Here is a 20,001-nt window from a genome sequence, read left to right as displayed (position 1 = left end):
CTTCCCCTGTCTCTAATAAATAAATAAATTAAGTAAATCTTTAAAATAAATACCACATTCCAAAAAAGTGCTCATGATCCAAAATCCCTCAGTATTATCTAGTCCTGAAAAGGCAAAAACAATTCCCATAAATTCTGAAATAACGGTAAGGATAAGAGAGAGCAACAAGTCAAAAATACTTAAATCTGAGCTGGGCGTGGAGGTGCGTGCCTTTTAATCCCAGCACTCGGAGGCAGAGCTCTACGAGAGGGTCGCCGTGAGTTCTAGGACAGCCTGAGACTACATGGTGAATTCCAGGTCAGCCTGGGCTACGGTGAGACCCTACCTTGAAAAACAAAACATAAAACAAAAACAAAAACACTTAAGTTTTCCTGGAAAGTGGGGTAGGCTTTGAAAAAAAAAAAAAAAGAAAGAAAGAAAATGTGCTCAGGACCCTTAAGTACATAGGTTGACAGGCCTATGTGGAGGGGAAGAGAAGCGAAATGTACATATCACTTGCTTTACTCAAATCAGGCTTGGAAGACAGGTTTGGTGGTGCAGGCCTAAAATTTAACCTACTCTAGAGCTTGATTCAGAAGGATCGGCGTTCAAGGCCTGCCTGAGGTACAGAGTAAGTTCACAGCCAGCCCAGACAAAATGGTAAGACCTTGTCTCATGGAAGAAAGTAGTAAGAGGGCTGGGGTCACTTCTCCATAGTAGAGTGCTTCCCTAGCGTGCCCAAGGGAAAAAAAAAAAATGGTATTTGGAAAAACATCAACTCACTGTGAATAGAGAGCCAAGAGGCGACCTACAGAATGGGAGAAAATCTTTGGCCAGCTAAGAGAGGATTAATAACTAGGATATCCCGCCAAAAAAAACAAGAAAGAAAGAAAGAAAATCAACATTTAGCATAGAATTAAAGAAACTACCCTGTGGTAATTAATACACCCTGGGGAAAATGGGTGTGAAAATAAATCAAAGAAAGTAAGTTATTTAATATTTAAGTGTTTTACATGTCAGAAATTGAAAGGGCTAGAGGCTTAGCAGTTAAAATGTTTGCCTGTGAAACCAATGGGCCCAGGTTTGATTCCTCAGGACCCACATAAGCCAGATACACAAGGCGTCTGGAGTTTGTCCGCAGTGGCTGGAGGCCCTGGTGCGCCCATGCTCTTTCTGTCTCTCAAATAAACAAATAAAATGCTTAAAGAACGAGAGAAAGAGAAATTGCATGAAACATTGGGAACCGGGCTTCTATTCATTTACTTCAGTCACTGAGTACCTACTCTGAACCAGATGCTGGGGGTACAAAGGCACCCAGAGAGAGGGTCCCTAACTTCATGCAGCGTATCGGGGAGGCTCCGGGAGAACCCGCACTTCAGTGAAGGGTGAAACACACGCCTAACGAAACAAAGATGACTATACTAAACTGTTATAGGCTCTGTGCAGGATGTTCACTGGGGGTCAGATCCAAGAGTTCAGGGTCTGAGGGAGAGAGGCCGATGTCAGGACTAGAGATTCAAGGGCTGAGTCCTTAAAAGAGGATTAGCCGTTCACCTGGCTGACCTTGGGGGAAGGGCTCCAAGAAGAATGCACTGGGAGCAAAGACAGCTGTGTGAACAACCTGCTAGCCCTGGAATACAGGCTGAGAGAGGCTTCTGCAGGCCACGGTTACAACTAGACTTGGCTGGTAAATACGACCCCCGCTGGAGGGGAGTCAGGAAACAAGCCTATGTGTCACGTTTGGTGGTGTGATGAGACACTGGTGACACAGGAATGAGAGAACAAGAATGATAAGAATGATGTCACCACACGAAACAACAAAGACTGCCTGGTGAGAAAACTAAGCTCTTTTCAGGAAAAAAAAAAAAAAAAATTAAAGAATCCTGGGAAGTTTTCATTCAGTCTCATTTAACGCTGAAAAGACAGAGGAAAAGCTTGACTAGTAGATTATAACAACTGCCAATCTATTCTGAATTTTCCAGACTGTCTTATCTTATTCTGTAACCCATATAAGGGCTACTGGTTGTGATACAAAACACAGTAAGACCCACTCTGGGGCTGGAAAGATGGCTTAGCAGTTAAGGCGCTTGCCAGCAAAGCCAAAGGACCCAGGTTCAGTTCCCCAGTATCCACATAAAGACAGATGCACAAGGAAGCGCATGCAGTTTGAGTTCATCTGAAGTGGTTGGAGGCCCTGGTGCACCCATTCTCTCTATCTGCCCCTCTCTCTAAGAAATAAAATATTAACTTTCTCTCTAATAAATAAAATATTTTAAAAACTAAAAAGCACTTGGGAGTGTCTTGATTAAAAAAGGCGAATTACAAGTAACAGATGACACATTCCAGGTCAGGATGACAGGTTTCCAAAGTTCAAGATAATCAAGTTTTCATTAAGTCAACCTGTTTAAAAGGTGTGTCACAGGGGTGGGCCAGGAGGAGGAGTTTAAAAATTAACACGTCTGTATATATAAACAAGGAACTCGAAGGCGCTGGCACTAAATAAACAAACCAATAATCAACCCTTACAGTCGTTTCTCAAGCAGAGGGAGACATGAACACCTACCAGATCCAATTAACAAAGACGAGGTGGGGAGGGAGGCAGTGGAGAGGAGCGCATTTGAAAACATAAAAAGTGGGGTGTGACAAACCTACCCAGGAGCCATCATCATCCTGGCTGGCAGTACGACGTGGAGGAAATCACATACAATTCCCACGTAATAAAGGCAGGAAAAGAATGCCATTCTCAAAAATGGCCCAGAGGGTAGGTGGGCAGGGTGGATGTGTGTGTGTGGCGGGGTGATTCGAACTCAAGGACAAGACAAGCCCATTCCCCAAACAGGGAGGTTAAAGATCACGCCTATGTCCCAGGGATTGTTGTGCAAGGCAGCAGACACCCCGAAACCCCGGCCTTATGGTGGTGATGGGGGAGGTATGGAGAGAACGACGGGGGGGGGGGCGGGGAGGAGGTCAAGGCCTGCAAGGGTGGGGGCGTGTTCGAGACCACCCCCCAGAAAATGAACACACACATATATATGTACACACATATATATGTGTGTGCGTATGTGTATATATATATATATATAGGCATTATATATATGTATAATATATACATTATATATATTATTTTATATACATACATACACACACACCCTCCCTTACCTGATATGGCGGCGGCGGCTCCTGATCGGGCTCCGTGCCCTCGCCAAAGCTAGCCCGGTCGGACTGCGACTCGTGCAGCAGCGAGATGTCATCGGAGGTCGGGGACTTGAGGCAGTTCCCCATCTTCCGGGGCTTGCGAGTGGGGTGTGGGATCCCCGCGGTGGCGGCGGCGGCGGCGGCGGCGGCGGCGGCGGCGGCGGTGGGGAGCGCAGTACGGTGGCCCGGGGGGCTCAGGCGACGGCGGCTCCCCCGGCCCCCGACTCCTCCGCCGCCCCCGCCGCGGGCCCGCTCATGCCAACCCCGGGCAAGGGGCGGAGGTTACAGAGGCCCGCGGGAGGGTCGTGCTGACGGACGGACGGACGGACGGACCGACGGCCGGGGGGCGGGGGGGAACCCGGCGTTTTCCCCCCACCCCGCCCCCCCCACACACACACACACGCACACACCCGAAAGGAGGGGACGGCGGAGGCCACGGGCTCGCTCCCCGACACCCCGGGGCTCTAATCCAGCTCCGGGGACGCAGCAGACGCCGCCGTCGCCGTCTCCGCCGCCGACAACGACGCGAACGCTAACGCTGCTGCGGCTACCGAGGCCTCCGGGCTCATCCCTACTCCGCCCTCGGCGCCGCGGCGGCCAGAACGAGGCCGGACCCGGGCGTGCGTGCGCGCTGCGTCACCACGCTCCGCGCGTGCTCCGGCCACGCCCCCTTCCTCGCCACGCCACGCCCCTGCGCCGAAGCCACGCCCCCTCCCTCTCTCCAGCGCCCAGTGGGAGTCTTTGCTGCCACCTGCCAGGGCGAGCTCTTCTTCTTGTTAAAATAATAATAACTTTTTCAACTCGTTCATTATTTAATGATGTATGTGTTACTCTTCATTATGTGTTTATTTGACAGAGGAGAGAGAGAGAGAGAGAGAATGGGTGGGCCAGGGCATCCAGCGGCTGCAAATCAACTCCAGGTGCATGAGGGGGTCCTGGGGAATCGAACCTGGGTCCTTTGGCTTTGCACTAGGCCATCTCTCCAGCCTTTTCCCTCCTTTTTTAAAAAAATATATTTTATATATTTATTTGAGAGAGAGAAAGAGGGGAAGAGAGAGGGAGAGAATGGGCGTGTCAGGGCCTCCAGTCACCACAGATAAACTCCTGATGCATGTGCCACTTTATGCATCTGGCTTACATAGGTCCTGGGGAACCGAACCTGGGACCGTCGTTGGCTTTGCAGACAAGTGCCTTAGCCACTAAACCATCTCAGCCATCTCTCCAGTTCAGGAATCTTTTTTAAAAATATTTTATTAAGCCAGGCGTGGTGGCACATGCCTTTTATCCTAGCACTTGGGACGCAGAGGTAGGAGGATCGCCGTGGGTTCGAGGCCACCCTGAGACTGCATAGTGAATTCCAGGTCAGCCTGGGCCAGAGTGAGACCTTACCTCAAAAAAAACAAAAAACAAAATTTTTATTAATTTATTTGAGAGAGAGAGGCAGGTAGGTAGGTAGATAGATAGACAGACAGACAGATAGGCAGACAGCAAGAAAGAAAGAATGGGCACATCAGAGCCTTCTGACACTGCAAACAAACGCCAGACGCCTGGCCTGCGCCCCCTTATGAATGTAGCTTACATGTGTACTGGGGAATCGAACCTGGGTCCTTTAGCTTTGAAGGCAAGTGCCTTAACCACTAAGCCATCTCTCCAGCCCCATGCACTGGAGATATGCAAACTGCTGCAGATCATCTTTCACCCCCATGCATGCTTCCCACAGTCCCCACCACCCACTGGTTCTAAACCCACATCTGGATATATCACCATTCAAATGTTTCAATGCCTTCCCCCTTTTATCTTTCCCAGAACAGAATCTGTGCTCATGAATTAACACACCTCATCTCTGGTCTCTTCTTCCCAATCCATCCTCCTACATCACAGCCAGAAAGATATTTGACCAGAAAGAAACAGTGCATCTCCCTGTTCCTTTTCTTTCTCCCTTTCTTTCTTTCTTTCTCCCTCTCTTTCTTTCTTTCTTTCTTTCTTTCTTTCTTTCTTTCTTTCTTTCTTTCTTTCTTTCTTTCTTTTTAATTCATTTGTTTTTTGAAGTAGGGTCTCACTCTAGCCCAGGCTGGAATTCACTATGTTGTCTCAGAGTGGCCTTGAACTAACAGCCATCCTCTTACCTCTGCCTCCCGAATGCTGGGATTATGGGATTAAAGACATGCATCACTATACCCGACCTCAATGTTTCATTTGTTCCTTATTCCTAACCACCGTCATCCAAGCCACGGTTATCTCTCAAAGCAGATTTCTGCAATTTAGTCTCCCTGCTTTCATCCCTGCTTCCAATCTGGCTCACTGTTTAAACGGTTGGCAGTTATCTCTTAAGAATGTAAGCACTGGGCTGGAGAGATGGCTTAGCGGTTAAGCGCTTGCCTGTGAAGCCTAAGGACCCCAGTTCGAGGCTTGGTTCCCCAGGTCCCACGTTAGCCAGATGCACAAGGGGCGCACGCGTCTGGAGTTCGTTTGCAGAGGTTGGAAGCCCTGGCGCGCCTATTCTCTCTCTCTCTCTCCCTCTATCTGTCTTTCTCTCTGTGTCTGTTGCTGTCAAATAAATAAATAAATTAAATAAATTTAAAAAAAAAAGAATGTAAGCACTGGCTGACAGAAAGCTGGAAGAAGCCATTCTACATGTAGTTCAATGGGAGAAAGAGATACCACCAGTGAAGACACTCAACAGTGGACATTGCAAGCCTTATAATTGGCCAGCCAGCCCAAATGAGACAATGGGTGCAATAGTGGCATGTCTGTCATGGTGAAAACCAACAGCCCTCCAATGGGACTGGAGGACTGCTCCATGGGGGAAAACACATCCCCGATACTGAAAACTTAAAACAGGGGTAGTCATGAGCCCTAGGGGTGTAACATCTGCTGGTGTCTGGAAAAATGTGTATACAATGCTTAGCAAACTGCCCAGTAAGCACTTCTCTTAATATTTATACCCTTATATTAATGCTCCTCTCACTTTGGGTAGAGAATCTTCTCTTTTCAAATGGCAGTGACCTTGGGATGAATCAGAAAGTATCATAGTGCTGGAAAGAAGTGACTGGATTACCGAGTAACATCTCGATCACACCTTCCAAGGTTCAGGGTCTAATGCGGAAGAGGTGGAGGAAAGAATGTAAGAGCCAAAGGAAGGGTAGGACTCCTTACAACGTGCTCCTCCAGACACAAAATGGCCTGGATATCCATGACCTCATAGTGCCTGACACTACCTACACATGACCATCATTAAAAGAGGAAAAGAGCATGACATCAAAATAAAAGAGAGACTGATTGAGATGAGGAGGGGATATAATGGAGAATGGAATTTCAAAGGAGAAAGTGTGGGGGAAGGGAGGGTATTACCATGGGATACTTTTTATAATCATCGAAAATGTTAATAAAAATTGAGGAAAAAAAAGAATGTAAGCACTGGGCTGGAGAGATGGCTTAGGGGTTAAGTGCATGCCTGTGAATCCTAAGGACCCTGGTTCAAGGCTTGATTCCCCAGGACCCACGTTAGCCAGATGAACAAGGGGGCGCACACATCTGGAGTTCATTTGCAGCAGCTGGAGGCCCTGGTGCATCTATACCCCCCCTTTCTATCTACCTCTCTATAAAATAAATAACAAATAAAAATAAAATATTCTAAAAATATTAAGTATAGTGGCTGGAGAGATGGTTTAGTGGTTAAGGTGCTTGCCTACAAAGCCTAGGGACCCAGGTTTGATTCCCCCGTAACCACGTGAAGCCAGATAGATGCACAGTGTGGCGCATGCATCTGGAGTTTGTTGGCAGTAGCTGGTGTGCCCATTCTCTCTCTCTCTCTCTTTCTGCTTGCAAATAAATAAATAGATAAATCAAATAAAGAAGTACAGTTGTATATATCTGTTTAAACCCTCCAGTGACTTCCAATATTGTCCTTAGAACAGTCTTTGAATGGAGGAGAAAGCTCACTACCTCTCTGCTCTCAATCACAGCATGGCCCCTCCTTCACAAATTCAAAACGAGGCTGTCCAAAGTGCCTGCAGTAATCTCAAAAAACAGTTCTCCAGCCGGGCGTGGTGGCGTACACCTTTAATCCCAGCACTCAGGAGGCAGAGGTAGGAGGATCGCTGTGAGTTCAAGGCCACCCTGAGCCTACATAGTGAATTCCAGGTCAGCCTGGGCTAGAGTGAGACCCTACCTCGAAAAACGAAAACAAACAGAAAAATAAAAACGGTTCTCCCTGGCTTGATTGACTCCTGACAGAGACCGACTCCTCTCCTCCTCCTTCCTCTGAACTTTACCTCTCCTCCTGCTAATCATTATTCCCACATGACCTTCCCGGACTCATTTTTGTTTCCCTTGGTAATCTTTTTCTGACCCTCCGGTCTAAGTTTGGTCACCTCCTCTGTTTTTCAGACCCTGAGCTTTTGTTTTGTCAGCTGAATCAAGCTGAATCATCTGTCCCTCCCCTGAGTAAGGCCTGGCAAGTTGCCTGTGGTCGAGAAGTCTCTCTTTTTGGTTGAATGAGCAAATGCTCAAGCCACATATGCAAAGGAAGGAAACAAGAAAGGTAAGTGTCCTAACAGCCATTCGACAAGAAGACTTGAAGTGAATCTTGACTTCTCTTAGTCACCATTCACTGGTTTATTTTTATTTTTGGTGCTAGACTTTATGCGCTAAAAAAAAAAAAAAAAAAATCCTGGGGGCTGGAGAGATGGCTTAGCAGCCCACAAAGCCTAAGGACTCAGGTTCAATTCTCCAGGTCCCATGGTAGCCAGATGCACATTGTGGCACATGCATCTGGAGTAAGTTTGCAGTGGCTAGAGACCCTGGAGCACCCATTTTCTCTCTCTCTCCCTCTGTACCTAACAAATAAATAAGTTTTTATAAACGATCCGGGCTGGAGGGATGGCTTAGCAGTTAAGCGCTTGCCTGTGAAGCCTAAGGACCCCAGTTCAAGGCTCGATTCCCCAGGACCCACGTTAGCCAGATGCACAATGGGGCGCACGCGTATGGAGTTCATTTGCAGCGGTTGGAGGCCCTGGCACGCCCATTCTCTCTGTCTCTGTCTCTGTCTCTCTCTCTCTCTCTGCGTCTTTCTCCCTCTATCACTCTCAAATAAATAAATAAACAAACAAAATTTTAAAAATATATAAAATAAAATTTAAAAAATCCTGGGGCTGGAGAGATGGCTTAGTGGTTAAGGTGCTTGCCTGAGAAGCCAAAGGACCCAGGTTCGATTCCCCAGGACCCATTTAAGGCAGATGCACAAGTGTCTGGAGTTCGTTTGCACTGGCTGAAGGCCCTGGAGTGCCCATTCTTTCTCTATGTGCCTCTCAATTTCTCAAACAAATAAAATTTTTAAAAAAATTTTTAATCCTGAGCTGAAGCTGGGCATGGTAGCACATGCCTTTAATCCCAGCACTCAGGAGGCAGAGGCAGGAGGATCTCTGTGAGTTCAAAGCCACCCCAAGATAGTGCTCATCTGGGAAGACAAATGGACATGTGAAAACTTGAGCTTACCCTTCTTGTAGTCTTATTTATTTATTTATTATGAAAAAGAGAGAATTGGCAAGCCAAGTCCTCCAATCAAACTCCAGACACATACGCCACCTTGTGCATCTGGCTTACGTGAAATCTGGAGGATCGAACATGGGTCCTTAGGCTTCGCAGGCAAGCATCTTAACCACTGAGCCGTCTCTCCAGCCCTTCTAGCTCATACAGAACGTGCTTACTTCATTTGGCTGAAGATCAGAAAGGATTCTTAGAGATAATTCTGTGTTTAATAGATATGGGGCCAAGCACTCTATTTCTACAAGATCACTGTTAAAATACACTCAGATTCCACTTTAAAATCAGGATGTGAGGGCTGTTAGATCCCAGATGCTGAGGCAAGAGAACAGATGTTGCCTTGTGCAGGGGATCACCCAGAACATTTCTGCAGCTTCTCTCTTGTCCCGCAAAGAACCAACAGGCTCCTCCTTGTGACCCTTTGAACACAGACGCCTCCATGCAAGACAGGACAACAGATCAGCTTTCGGCTGCCCAAGGCCTAGGCAACCAGATCTATGGCCTTACAACCCAACACACAGCAGCCCCGAGGCATATTTATCCAGGAACAAGGCTAGAACTCTTGGGGGTTGTTTATTTGTTTGTTTGTTTCATAGGGTCTCACTCTAGTTCAGGCTGACCTGGAACTCACTATGTAGTCTCAGGGTGGCCTTGAACTCATGTCGATCCTCCTACCTCTGCCTCCCCAGTGCTGGGATTAAAGGTGTGCGCCACCATGCCCAGCTGCTTTCTTTTTAAGTGTGTGTGTGTGTGTGTGTGTGTGTGTGTGTGGGCAGACACTAACATCAGCTTGTCTTTGTTTACTGAAGTTAGGTCTCTCACTGAGCCCGGAGCATGCCAATACAGCTCGTCTCTGTTTCTTGGGATTACAAATGGCTGCCTCGCCCACCAAGACTTTATGTGGGTGCTGGCTCTGAACCCTGGTCCTCAAGCTTAGGCATGCAAATACTCCATCGCTGAACCATTTTCCCAGCCTTGGCTTATGGGCTCTCACTGTAGTGCGTTCTCTCTCTCTCTCTCTCTCTCTCTCTCTCTCTCTCTCTCTCTTTCTCTCTTTCTCTCTCTCCCTCCCCCCCTCCCTCCCCCCTCCTTCCCTTACCCCCCCCAATCTCTCTCTCCCTGCTGGGCACAGTCACACACGCCTTTAATCCCAGCACTCGAGAAGCAGAGGTAGGAGGAGCACTGTGAGTTCAAGGCTAGCCTGGAACTACAGAGCGAGTTCCAGGTCACCCTGGGCTAGAATGAGACTCTACCTCAGAAAACAGAGCAAAACAAACGAACAAAAACTAATACAGAGTCTGGAGAGATGGCTCAGCAGGTAAGAGCACACTGACTGTGCAGGCATGAAGACCCGAGTTCGATCTCCAGCATTCTTGTAAAAAGCCAGTTGTGCAGCTGGAGAGATGGCTTAGCGGTTAAGCGCTTGCCTGTGAAGCCTAAGGACCCCGGTTCAAGGCTCGGTTCCCCAGGACCCACGTTAGCCAGATGCACAAGGGGGCGCACGCGTCTGGAGTTCGTTTGCAATGGCTAGAGATCCTGGAACATTCATTCTCTCTCTCTCTCTCTCTCTCTCTCTCTCTCTCTCTCTCTCTCTGCCTTTTTCTCTGTGTCTATCGCTCTCAAATAAATAAATAGAAATAAAACGAAATAAATTTTAATTAAAAAAAGCCAATTGTAAAGCCTTTAATCCCAGCACTTAGGAGGCAGAAATAGGAGGGTTGCCATGAGTTCAAGGCCACCCTGACACTACATAGTGAATTCCAGGTCAGCCTGGGCTAAGTGAGACCCTACCTCAAAAAAAAAAAAAAAAAGAAAAGAAAAAGGGCTGGATGGATGGCTTAGCAGTTAAGGCATTTGCCTGCAAAGCCAAAGGACTGAAGTTCGATTTCCCCAGGACCCATGTTAGCCAGATGCACAAGGGGGCGCACACATCTGGAATTCATTTTGCAGTGGCTGGAGGCCCTGGCATGTCCATTCTCTCCCCTGCCCCATCATTCTCTGTCGAATAAATAAATAATAAAAATAAAAATATTTTTAAAAATACATTTTGCTAAAAAAAAAAATAATAAGCCAGGCGTGGTGGCACACCCTTTTAATCCCAGCACTTGGGAGGCAGAGGCAGGAGGATCGCCGTGAGTTCGAGCTTACCCTGAGACTACATAGTGAATTCCAGGTCAGCCTGACCTAGAATGAGACTCTACCTCGAAAAACCAAAAAAAACAAACAAACAAAACTAAAACTAAAAGAATGCCACGTGTAGTGTCACACGCCTTTAATCCCAGCACTTGGGAGGCAGAGGTAGGAGGATCGCCATGAGTTCAAGGACACCCTGAGACTCCATAGTGAAATCCAGGTGAGCCTGGACTAGAGTTGAGACCCTGCCTTGAAAAAAATAAATCAATAAAAATTTAAAAAGTCAGTTGTGAGCCAGGCATAGTAGCTCACATCCCAGCACGCAGAGGTTAAAATAGGAGGATCACGATGAGTTTGAGACCAACCCCAGCTACACAGTGAGTTCCAGATCATCTGGGCAAGAATGAAACCCCGCCTCAAAGAAAATAAACAAACATACAAAGAGCCGGCAATGACCACACACTCCTGTAATCCCAGCACAGAGGGAGACGGAGACAGGAGGATTTCTGGGACACACCGGTCACCAAGCTATCAGCAACAAAAATAAATAAATAAAAATAAAAATAGTGTGAGCTCCAGGTTCAAAGAAATGACAGGGCTGGAGAGATGGCGTAGCGGTTAAGCGCTTGCCTGTGAAGCCTAAGGACCCCGGTTCGAGGCTCGGTTCCCCAGGACCCACGTTAGCCAGATGCACAAGGGGGCGCACGCGTCTGGAGTTCGTTTGCAGTGGCTGGAGGCCCTGACGCGCCCATTCTCTCTCTCTCTCCCTCTATCTGGCTTTCTCTCTGTGTCTGTCACTCTCAAATAAATAAAAAAAATAAATAAATAAAATTTTAAAAAGTTAAAAAAAAAAAAAGGAAAAGAAAGAAACACACAAAAAGTTTAACACAAAAAAAGTTCTTGTCTAACAGTCTGCTGCACTTCAGCACCGGAGCTCATACTTACCACATCCTTTGATTGCGTCACGTCTCCTGTGCTTGACCTAACCTCCTGTTGTGTTTATTATGTGCGACCTCTAAATGCACAAAAGCCATCGCTAATGTTGCCGATAAGAGGCTGAATGATGTAATTGACCTGGAAATTACTTAAAAGTGATTAAGAAGCTGGGTATGCACAAATGGCACACACTCGTAGGGCTAGCCCCTTGGGAAGCTGTGGCAAGAGGATTGCTCCCTCCCAGAAGGTCATAAAAAGCCTGAAGAACACAGCAAAAAAGACTTCCATTAAAAAATTATTTAGGAACCGGGCGTGTTGGTGCATGCCTTTGATCCCAGCACTCGGGAGGCAGAGGTAGGAGGATCGCTGTGGGTAGAGTCTCACTCTCTAGTCCAGGCTGACCTGGAATTCACTATGTAGTCTCAGGGTGTCCTTGAACTCATGGCGATCCTCCTACCTCTGCCTCTCGAGTGCTGGGATGAAAGGCGTGCGCCACCATGCCCAGCCTAAATAGTTTTTTAAAGAAACCCAGGCATGGTGGTACATGCCCTTCATCCCAGCACTCAGGAGGCAGAGGTAAGAGAATCACTGTGAGTTCGAGGCCACCCTGAGACTGCATAGTGAATTCCAGGCCAGCCTGGACCAGAGTAAGACCCTACCTAGAAAAAAAAATGAAAATTATTTAGGATACTCTGGTTTCTCTTCAGATCGAATAAATCTTTCACCTTTTACTTAAAAATAACAAAAAATATTTAGGGGCTGGAGAGATGGCTCAGAAGTTGGCCACAAAGCCTAAGGACCCAGGTTCGATTCTCCAATACACAAGTAAAGCCAGATGCACAAGGAAGCACAGGCATCTGGAGTTCATTTACACTGGCTGGAGGCCCTAGGGTGCCAATTCTCTTTCTCCATCTGCCTCTCTTTATGTCTCACAAATAAATAATAAATAAAATATTTAAAAAATGTAAATAAAATACCCTGACCAGCTTGAAGGACACAGCAAGACTCCCATTAAAAAATTATTAAGCCCAAGGCTCAGAGTCCATTGCGGAAGAGGTGGCGGAAAGAATGTAAGAGCCAAAGGAAGGGCAGGACTCCTTACAATGTGCTCTCCCCAGACACAAAATGGCCTGGATATCCATGACCTCACAGTGCCTGACACTACCTACACAAGACCATCATAATAGGAGGAAAAGATCAAGACATCAAAATAAAAGAGAGACTGATTGAGAGGGGGAGGGGATATGATGGAGAATAGAGTTTCAAAGGGGATAGTGGGGGGAGGGAGGGCATTACCATGGCATATTGTTTACAAACATGTATGTTGTTAATAACAAAGAGAAAAAAAATGCTTACACAGCTTTCAATTACAAACAAAAAAAATATATTAAGCAGCACTCGGGAGGCAGAGGTAGGAGGATTATCGTGAGTTCAAGGTTGGCCTGAGAATACACAGTGAATTCCAGGTCAGCCTGGACTAGAGTAAGGCCCCAATTCAAAAAACCAAAACAAACAAACAAACAAACAAACAAACAACAAAAAAAAAACACTATTAATGGCCTGGAGAGATGGCTCAGTAGTTAAGGTGCTTGCCTGCAAAGCCTAAGGACCCAAGTTCAGTTCCCCAGTACCCATGTAACCCCAGATGCGCAGGGTGGCGCATGCGTCTGGAGTTCATTTGCAATGGCTGGAGGCCCTGGCGTGCCTATTTTATCTTCCTATCTGCTTCTTTCTCTCTTCCTATGTCTCTCTGAAATAAATGAAATTAGTCACTAAGGAAAAAACTAAGAGGCTGGAGACAGACGTGGCTCCATGATTTAGTCCTTGCCTAGCATTGTGAAGTTCTGGCTTCAATCCTCAGTAACACACACACACACACACAAAGATTAAGCACTATAGGGCTGGAGAGATGGCTTAGCAGTTAAGCGCTTGCCTGTGAAGCCTAAAGACCCCGGTTCGAAGCTCGGTTCCCCAGGTCCCACGTTAGCCAGATGTACAAGGGGGCGCACGCGTCTGGAGTTCGTTTGCAGAGGCTGGAAGCCCTGGCACGCCTATTCTCTCTCTCTCTCTCTCTATCTGTCTTGCTCTCTGTGTCTGTCGCTCTCAAATAAATAAATAAATAAAGATTAAGCACTATAGGGCTGGAGACATGCCTTAAACGGTTCAGGCACTTGCCTGTGAAGCCTAAGGACACAGGTTCAATTCCTCAGTACCCGTGTAAACCAGATGCAAAACATGACATGCGTCTGGGGTTCGTTTGCAGTGGCTAGAGGCCCTGGCATGCCCATTCTACCTCTGCTCTCTCTGCTTGCAAATAAATAAATATATATTAAATATATATAATATATCTATTTAAAAAAGAGCAGGGCTGGAGAGATGGCTTAGCCGTTAAGCGCTTGCCTGTGAAGCCTAAGGACCCCGGTTCGAGGCTCGGTTCCCCAGGTCCACGTTAGCCAGATGCACAAGGGGGCGCACGCGTCTGGAGTTCGTTTGCAGAGGCTGGAAGCCCTGGCGCACCCATTCTCTCTCTCTCTCTCGCTGTCTTTCTCTCTGTGTCTGTCGCTCTCAAATAAATAAAAAATATTTAAAAAAAAAGAGCAGCCAGGCATGGTGGCGCACGCCTTAATCCCAGCACTCGGAAGGCAAAGGTAGGAGGATCGCCATGAGTTTTAGGCCACCCTGAGAATACATAGTGACTTCCAGGTCAGCCTGAGCTAGAGTGAGACCCTACCTCCAAAACACCAAAAACAAAACAAAACAAAAAAAAGCTTGTCATCAGCTTTGGAAAAATGGCCTTCTCCTCTTCTCCTCTTTTTTTTTTTCTTTTGTAGTACTAGGGATTGATCCCAGGACTTTATGCTCGCAAGGCAAACACTAACACTGCTCTGCATTCCTAGAAATAAGATTATTTTAAAATTTATTTCATAATTTATAAAATTATTTTATAATTTTTATTTATTTATTTGCAAGCAGTAGGAGAAAGGCAGAGAGAACGGGTGCACCAGGTCCTCCAGCCACTGCAAAAGAACTCCTGAGGCACGCACCACTTTGTGCCTCGGGTTTTATGTGGATACTGGGGAACTGAACTCAGATGTCAGACTTGGCAGGCAAGCACCTTAACTGCTAATCCATCTCTCCAGCTCTCAACTTATTTTTATTTGAAACAGAGAGAGGGACATCAACAAAGAGAGAGAGAGAGAGAGTAAGAGCCAAAGTAAGTGTAGGACTCCTTACAACGTGATCCTCCAGACACAAAATGGCCTGGATATCCATGACCTCACGGTGCCTGACACTACCTACACAAGACCATCATAAGAGGAGGAAAAGATGATGACATCAAAATAAAAGAGAGACTGACGGAGAGGGGGAGGGGATATGATGGAGAGTGGAGTTTCAAAGGGGAAAGTGGGGGGAGGGAGGATATTACCATGGGATATTTTTTATAATCATGGAAGTTGTTAATAAAAATTTGAAAAAAAATACAAGAATAAAATAAAAGAAAAAGAAAAAAAGAAAGAGAAAGAATGGGCTCATCATGGCCTCTAGCCACTGCAAATGAACTCCAGATGCGTATGCGACCGTGTACATCTGGCTTGTGTGGGACCTGGAGAATCAATCCTGAGTCCTTAGGCTTCATAGGCAAGCGCCTTAACTGAGAACCCATCTCTCCAGCGCCCCCCCACACACAATTATTATTATTTTGTTTGTTTGTTTGTTTTTTGAGGTAGGGTCTCTAACTCAGGCTGACCTGGAATTCACTCTGTACTCTCAGGGTGGCCTTGAACTCATGGTGATCCTCCTACCTCTGCCTCCAGAGAGCTGGGATTAAAGGTGTGTGCCACCACGCCCGGCTCCAAATTATTTTTTATTTTGAGACAGGCTCCATTTGTCACCATGGTGATTTGTATCAGATGTCCCCCGTAAACTTCTGTTTTGCATGCTTGGTCCCCAGCTGGTGGCAGTGTGGGCGGTGATGGTGCCTTGCTGGAGGAGGTGTGTTGCCTGGGGCGGGCTCACCTCTTGCTAGAGTTCAGAGTTCAGCCAGGCGTGGTAGCGCATGCCTTTAATCCCAGCACTCGGTAGGCAGAGGTAGGAGGATCGCCGTGAGTTCGAGGCCACCCGGAGAGTACAGAGTGAATTCCAGGTCAGCTTGGACCAGAGTGAGACCCTACCTTGAAAAACCAAAACCAAAAACAAAAAAAAACAGAGTTCAGCTCAATTTCTTGATGTTTCACACATGCTGTAGCAAGGCGCTCTTGCTCAATGAAGACTCCAGGGTCTTCACACATAACAAGAAGCTCACAGGGCAGGAGTGATAAGCATTCTTGAGCCAGCTCTTTCGTTATGACCTCCCAGATTGCTATGCCAGCAAAATGGACACACCTTTCAAGATTCCACCTCCTAGCCAGACCTGTTGGAGCAGGATTGTAATCCCAGATACTCAACAAGCTGAGGTAGCAGGATCACATGTTCACAGCCTGTATGAGTGAGTCCTTGACCAGTCTGGTCAACTTAGTGAAATTGTTTAAAAAAAATTTTTGTTCTTGTTTTTGTTTTTTGAGGTGGGGTCTCGCTCTAGCCCAGGCTGACCTGGAATTCACTATGGAGTCTCAAGGTGGCCTCGAACTCACGGCGATCCTCCTACCTCTGCCTCCCAAGTGCTGGGATTAAAGATGCGCACCACCTCGCCCGGTTTAAAAAAAATTACTTTGAAGGGCTGGAGAGATGGCTTTAGCAGTTAAGGCACTTGCCTGCAAAATGCCTAAGGACCCAGGTTAGGACCCACGTAAACCAGATGCACAAGGTGACGCATACGTCTGGAGTTCGTTTACAGCAGCTAGGGGCCCTGGCGTGCCCATTCTTTCTCTCCACTTGCCTCTTTTTCTCAAGTAAATAAAAATTAAATAATTACCGTTTTGACAAAGGGTCTCACTCGAGGTCAGGCTGACCTGGAATTAGTCTCAGGGTGGGCTTGAACTCACAGTGATCCTCCTACTACTGCCTCCTAAGTGCTGGGATTAAAGGCATGTGCCACCACGCCAGGCTTTATTTATTTATTTATTTATTTATTTATTTATTTATTTATTTATTTATTTTTCTTGAGGTAGGGTCTCACTCTAGCCCAGCCTGATCTGGAATTCACTAAGGAGTCTCAGGGTGGCCTTGAACTCACGGCAATCCTCCTACCTCTGCCTCCCGAGTGCTGGGATTAAAGGCATGCACCACCACGCCTGATTCTTAAAAATTTTTTTTAATTTATTTATTTGAGAGCGACAGACACAGAGAGAAAGACAGATAGAGGGAGAGAGAGAGAATGGGCGCGCCAGGGCTTCCAGCCACTGCAAACAAACTCCAGACGTGTGTGCCCCCTTGTGCATCTGGCTAACGTGGGACCTGGGGAACCGAGCCTCGAACCGGGGTCCTTAGGCTTCACAGGCAAGCGCTTAACCATTAAGCCATCTCTCCAGCCCTTAAAATTTTTCCAGTGGTTAAGTGCTTGCCTAGCAAATGGAAGACCCTGGCTTCAATCCCTAGTACCACAAACAAAGATTTTCCTTATTACTGAGAATGTTTGCGCCATCGTCTTTCCATTGGCGACTTTCATCCCTGTATCCAACAAGCCTACCTCTCTGGTGTGACCCGTGGATGAAGGAGATAGAGTGGTTTTTAAGGTCTGCGGGCCAAAGAGGGCTTTGGCTCAGGCTGTTGCTGTCATTGAGGAAGGTGCTAAGACAACACTGATGTCATTCTGAAAGCATCACACCTATGACTGCGTGGAGAACTTTGTTTGGGTTTGGGGATGATGTCACCGAGGTGTGAATGCACGGCATGGACCGAGACACCCAGGAGACTCATCCGTGACTACAGAGGACTTGCCAAGGGTGGGAAGGTTGCAATAAGGCTGTGGTGGAGATGGCAAACAATCTAACTTGGGCATGGACAAGTATAGCACCTGAGGAGTTGTTGGAACTGGAAAAGGAACACATAGTTTATTTATTTATTTTTGGTTTTTCTTTTCTTTTCTTTTCTTTTTTTGGTTTTTCGAGGTACAGTCTCACTCTAGCCCAGGCTGACCTGGAATTCACTATGGAGTCTCAGGGTGGCCTCGAACTCACGGCGATCCTCGTACCTCTGCCTCCCCAGTGCTGGGAGTGCACCACCACGCCCGGCTAGGAACATACAGTTTAATGAATAGGAAAGAGGACCAAAAGCACACTTCAGCAGCAGAAAAAGAAAAACTGCAAGCAAATTCAGTTGAAAAGTTTGGCAGAACTTTTGAAGACTTCGACAAACTCTTCAAAAAGTTTGGAAACTTTGGGCTGGAGAGATGGCTTAGCGGTTAAGCGCTTGCCTGTGAAGCCTAAGGACCCCGGTTCGAGGCTCGGTTCCCCAGGTCCCACGTTAGCCAGATGCACAAGGGGGCGCACGCGTCTGGAGTTCGTTTGAAGTGGCTGGAAGCCCTGGCTCACCCATTCTCTCTCTCCTTCTATCTGTCTTTCTCTCTGTCTGTCACTCTCAAATAAATAAATAAAAAATGAACAAAAAATTAAAAAAAAAAAGTTTGGAAACTTAGCCGGGAGTGACAACACACGCCTTTCATCCCAGCACTCGGGAGGCAGAGGTACGAAGATCGCCATGAGTTCAAGGCCACCCTGAGACTGCATAGTGAATTCCAGGTCAGCCTGGGCTAGAGTGAGACTTTACCTCAAAAAAGAAAAAAACTGAGTGGATGGAGAGATGGCTTAGCAGTTAAGGCACTTGCTTGTGAAGCCTAAGGATCCAGATTTGATTCCCAATACCCACATAAACCTGATGCACAAGGTGGCACATGTGTTTGTTTGCAGTGGCTAAAGGCCCTGATGCAACCATTCTCTCTCTAATAAGTAAATAAAATATTTTTAAAAAATAGAAATGAGTTGGGCGTGGTGGTGCACGCCTTTAATCCCAGCACTGGGGAGGCAGAGGTAGGAGGATCGCCGTGAGTTTGTGGCCACCCTGAGTCTACATCATGAATTCCAGGTCAGCCTGGGCTACAATGAGACCCTACCTCAAAAAACCAAAATAAAAAAAAAAATAGAGATGAGAGCCAGACATGGTGGTCCACACCTTTAATCCCAGTACCTGGGAGGCTGAGGTAGGAGGATTGTCAGCCTGGGCTAGAGTGAGAACCCTTACCTTGAAAAACTAAATAGAGCTCAATTATTATGGCATATTTTCCCCCCATTTCTTTGTTTTAGAGACTGTCTCACTTTACAGCCCAATTTGTCCTGGAACTCATTCCTGTCATAGGAGTGGACCACCATGCCTGCCTGCTGTTTTTCTTTATAACTTGACACTTCACTGCATTTCACTGCACTTCACAAGACTCAAATGGGGCCTGGAGGGATGGCTTAGCAGATAAGACCCTTGCCTGTGAAGCCTAAGGACCTAGATTCGATTCCCCAGGACCCACGTTAGCCAGATGCACAAGGGGACGCACACGTCTGGAGTTCATTTGCAGTGGCTGGAGGCCCTGGTGCATTCATTCACCTCTTTCTCATCTGCCTCTTTCTTTCTTTCTTCCTTTCTGTTTTGTTTTTCAATGTAGGGTCTCACTATAGCCCAGGCTGACCTGGAATTCACTATAGAGTCTCAGGGTGGCCTCGAACTCATGGCAATCCTCCTACCTCTGCCTCCCAAGTGCTGAGAATAAAGGCGTGTGCGCCACCGCTCCCAGCTCATCTGCCTCTTTCTATCTCTCCTTCCCTCTCAAATAAATAAAGAAAATGCTACAAAAAAAAATTAAGTATGGTAATGAAGGTTGGGTAGAATATTGTACTTGCCTGCCAAGCATATTTATGAGAAGGAGGGATTCCTATCCCACGATGGGAAAAAATGGCCCTGGAGCTTTTGGGAAGACAGATAAGGACAGAAGCAGAAATATTGGCTTATTGTTTGAACAGTAAGTAACACAGCACATAGAAAAAGAAATGGGAGCCGGGCGTGGTGGCGCGCACGCCTTTTAATCCCAGCACTCGGGGAGGCAGAGGTAGGAGGAACACCGTGAGTTCGAGGCCACCCTGAGACTGCATAGTGAATTCCAGGTCAGCCTGGACGAGAGAGCAAGAATCTACCTCCACAAAACAAAAACAAGAAGGGAGGAAGGAAGGGGAAGTAGCCTTTCTGGTTCGTGTCCACAGGCTGTATCATGAATTTATTAATGGGACACTGACA

General features: G+C 46.9%; 1 protein-coding gene across 1 annotated transcript in view; it reads right to left on the bottom strand.

Moving 5' to 3' along the window:
* Positions 1-3,318, bottom strand: part of Rnf11 (ring finger protein 11) — a 32,046-nt gene extending 28,728 nt beyond the window's left edge. The window contains exon 1 of the mRNA XM_045139376.1: positions 3,139-3,318. Within this exon, the coding sequence (XP_044995311.1) occupies positions 3,139-3,261 (123 nt within the window). The 5' untranslated portion in view covers positions 3,262-3,318. The remainder of the gene's footprint in view (positions 1-3,138) is intronic.
* Positions 3,319-20,001: the final 16,683 nt, after the last annotated feature.

Source organism: Jaculus jaculus, chromosome 21 (assembly GCF_020740685.1).
Source record: "Jaculus jaculus isolate mJacJac1 chromosome 21, mJacJac1.mat.Y.cur, whole genome shotgun sequence".
NCBI lineage: Eukaryota > Metazoa > Chordata > Mammalia > Rodentia > Dipodidae > Jaculus > Jaculus jaculus.
The sequence above is the reverse complement of the archived record's forward strand: the minus strand, read 5'-3'. Positions and strand labels throughout refer to the sequence as shown.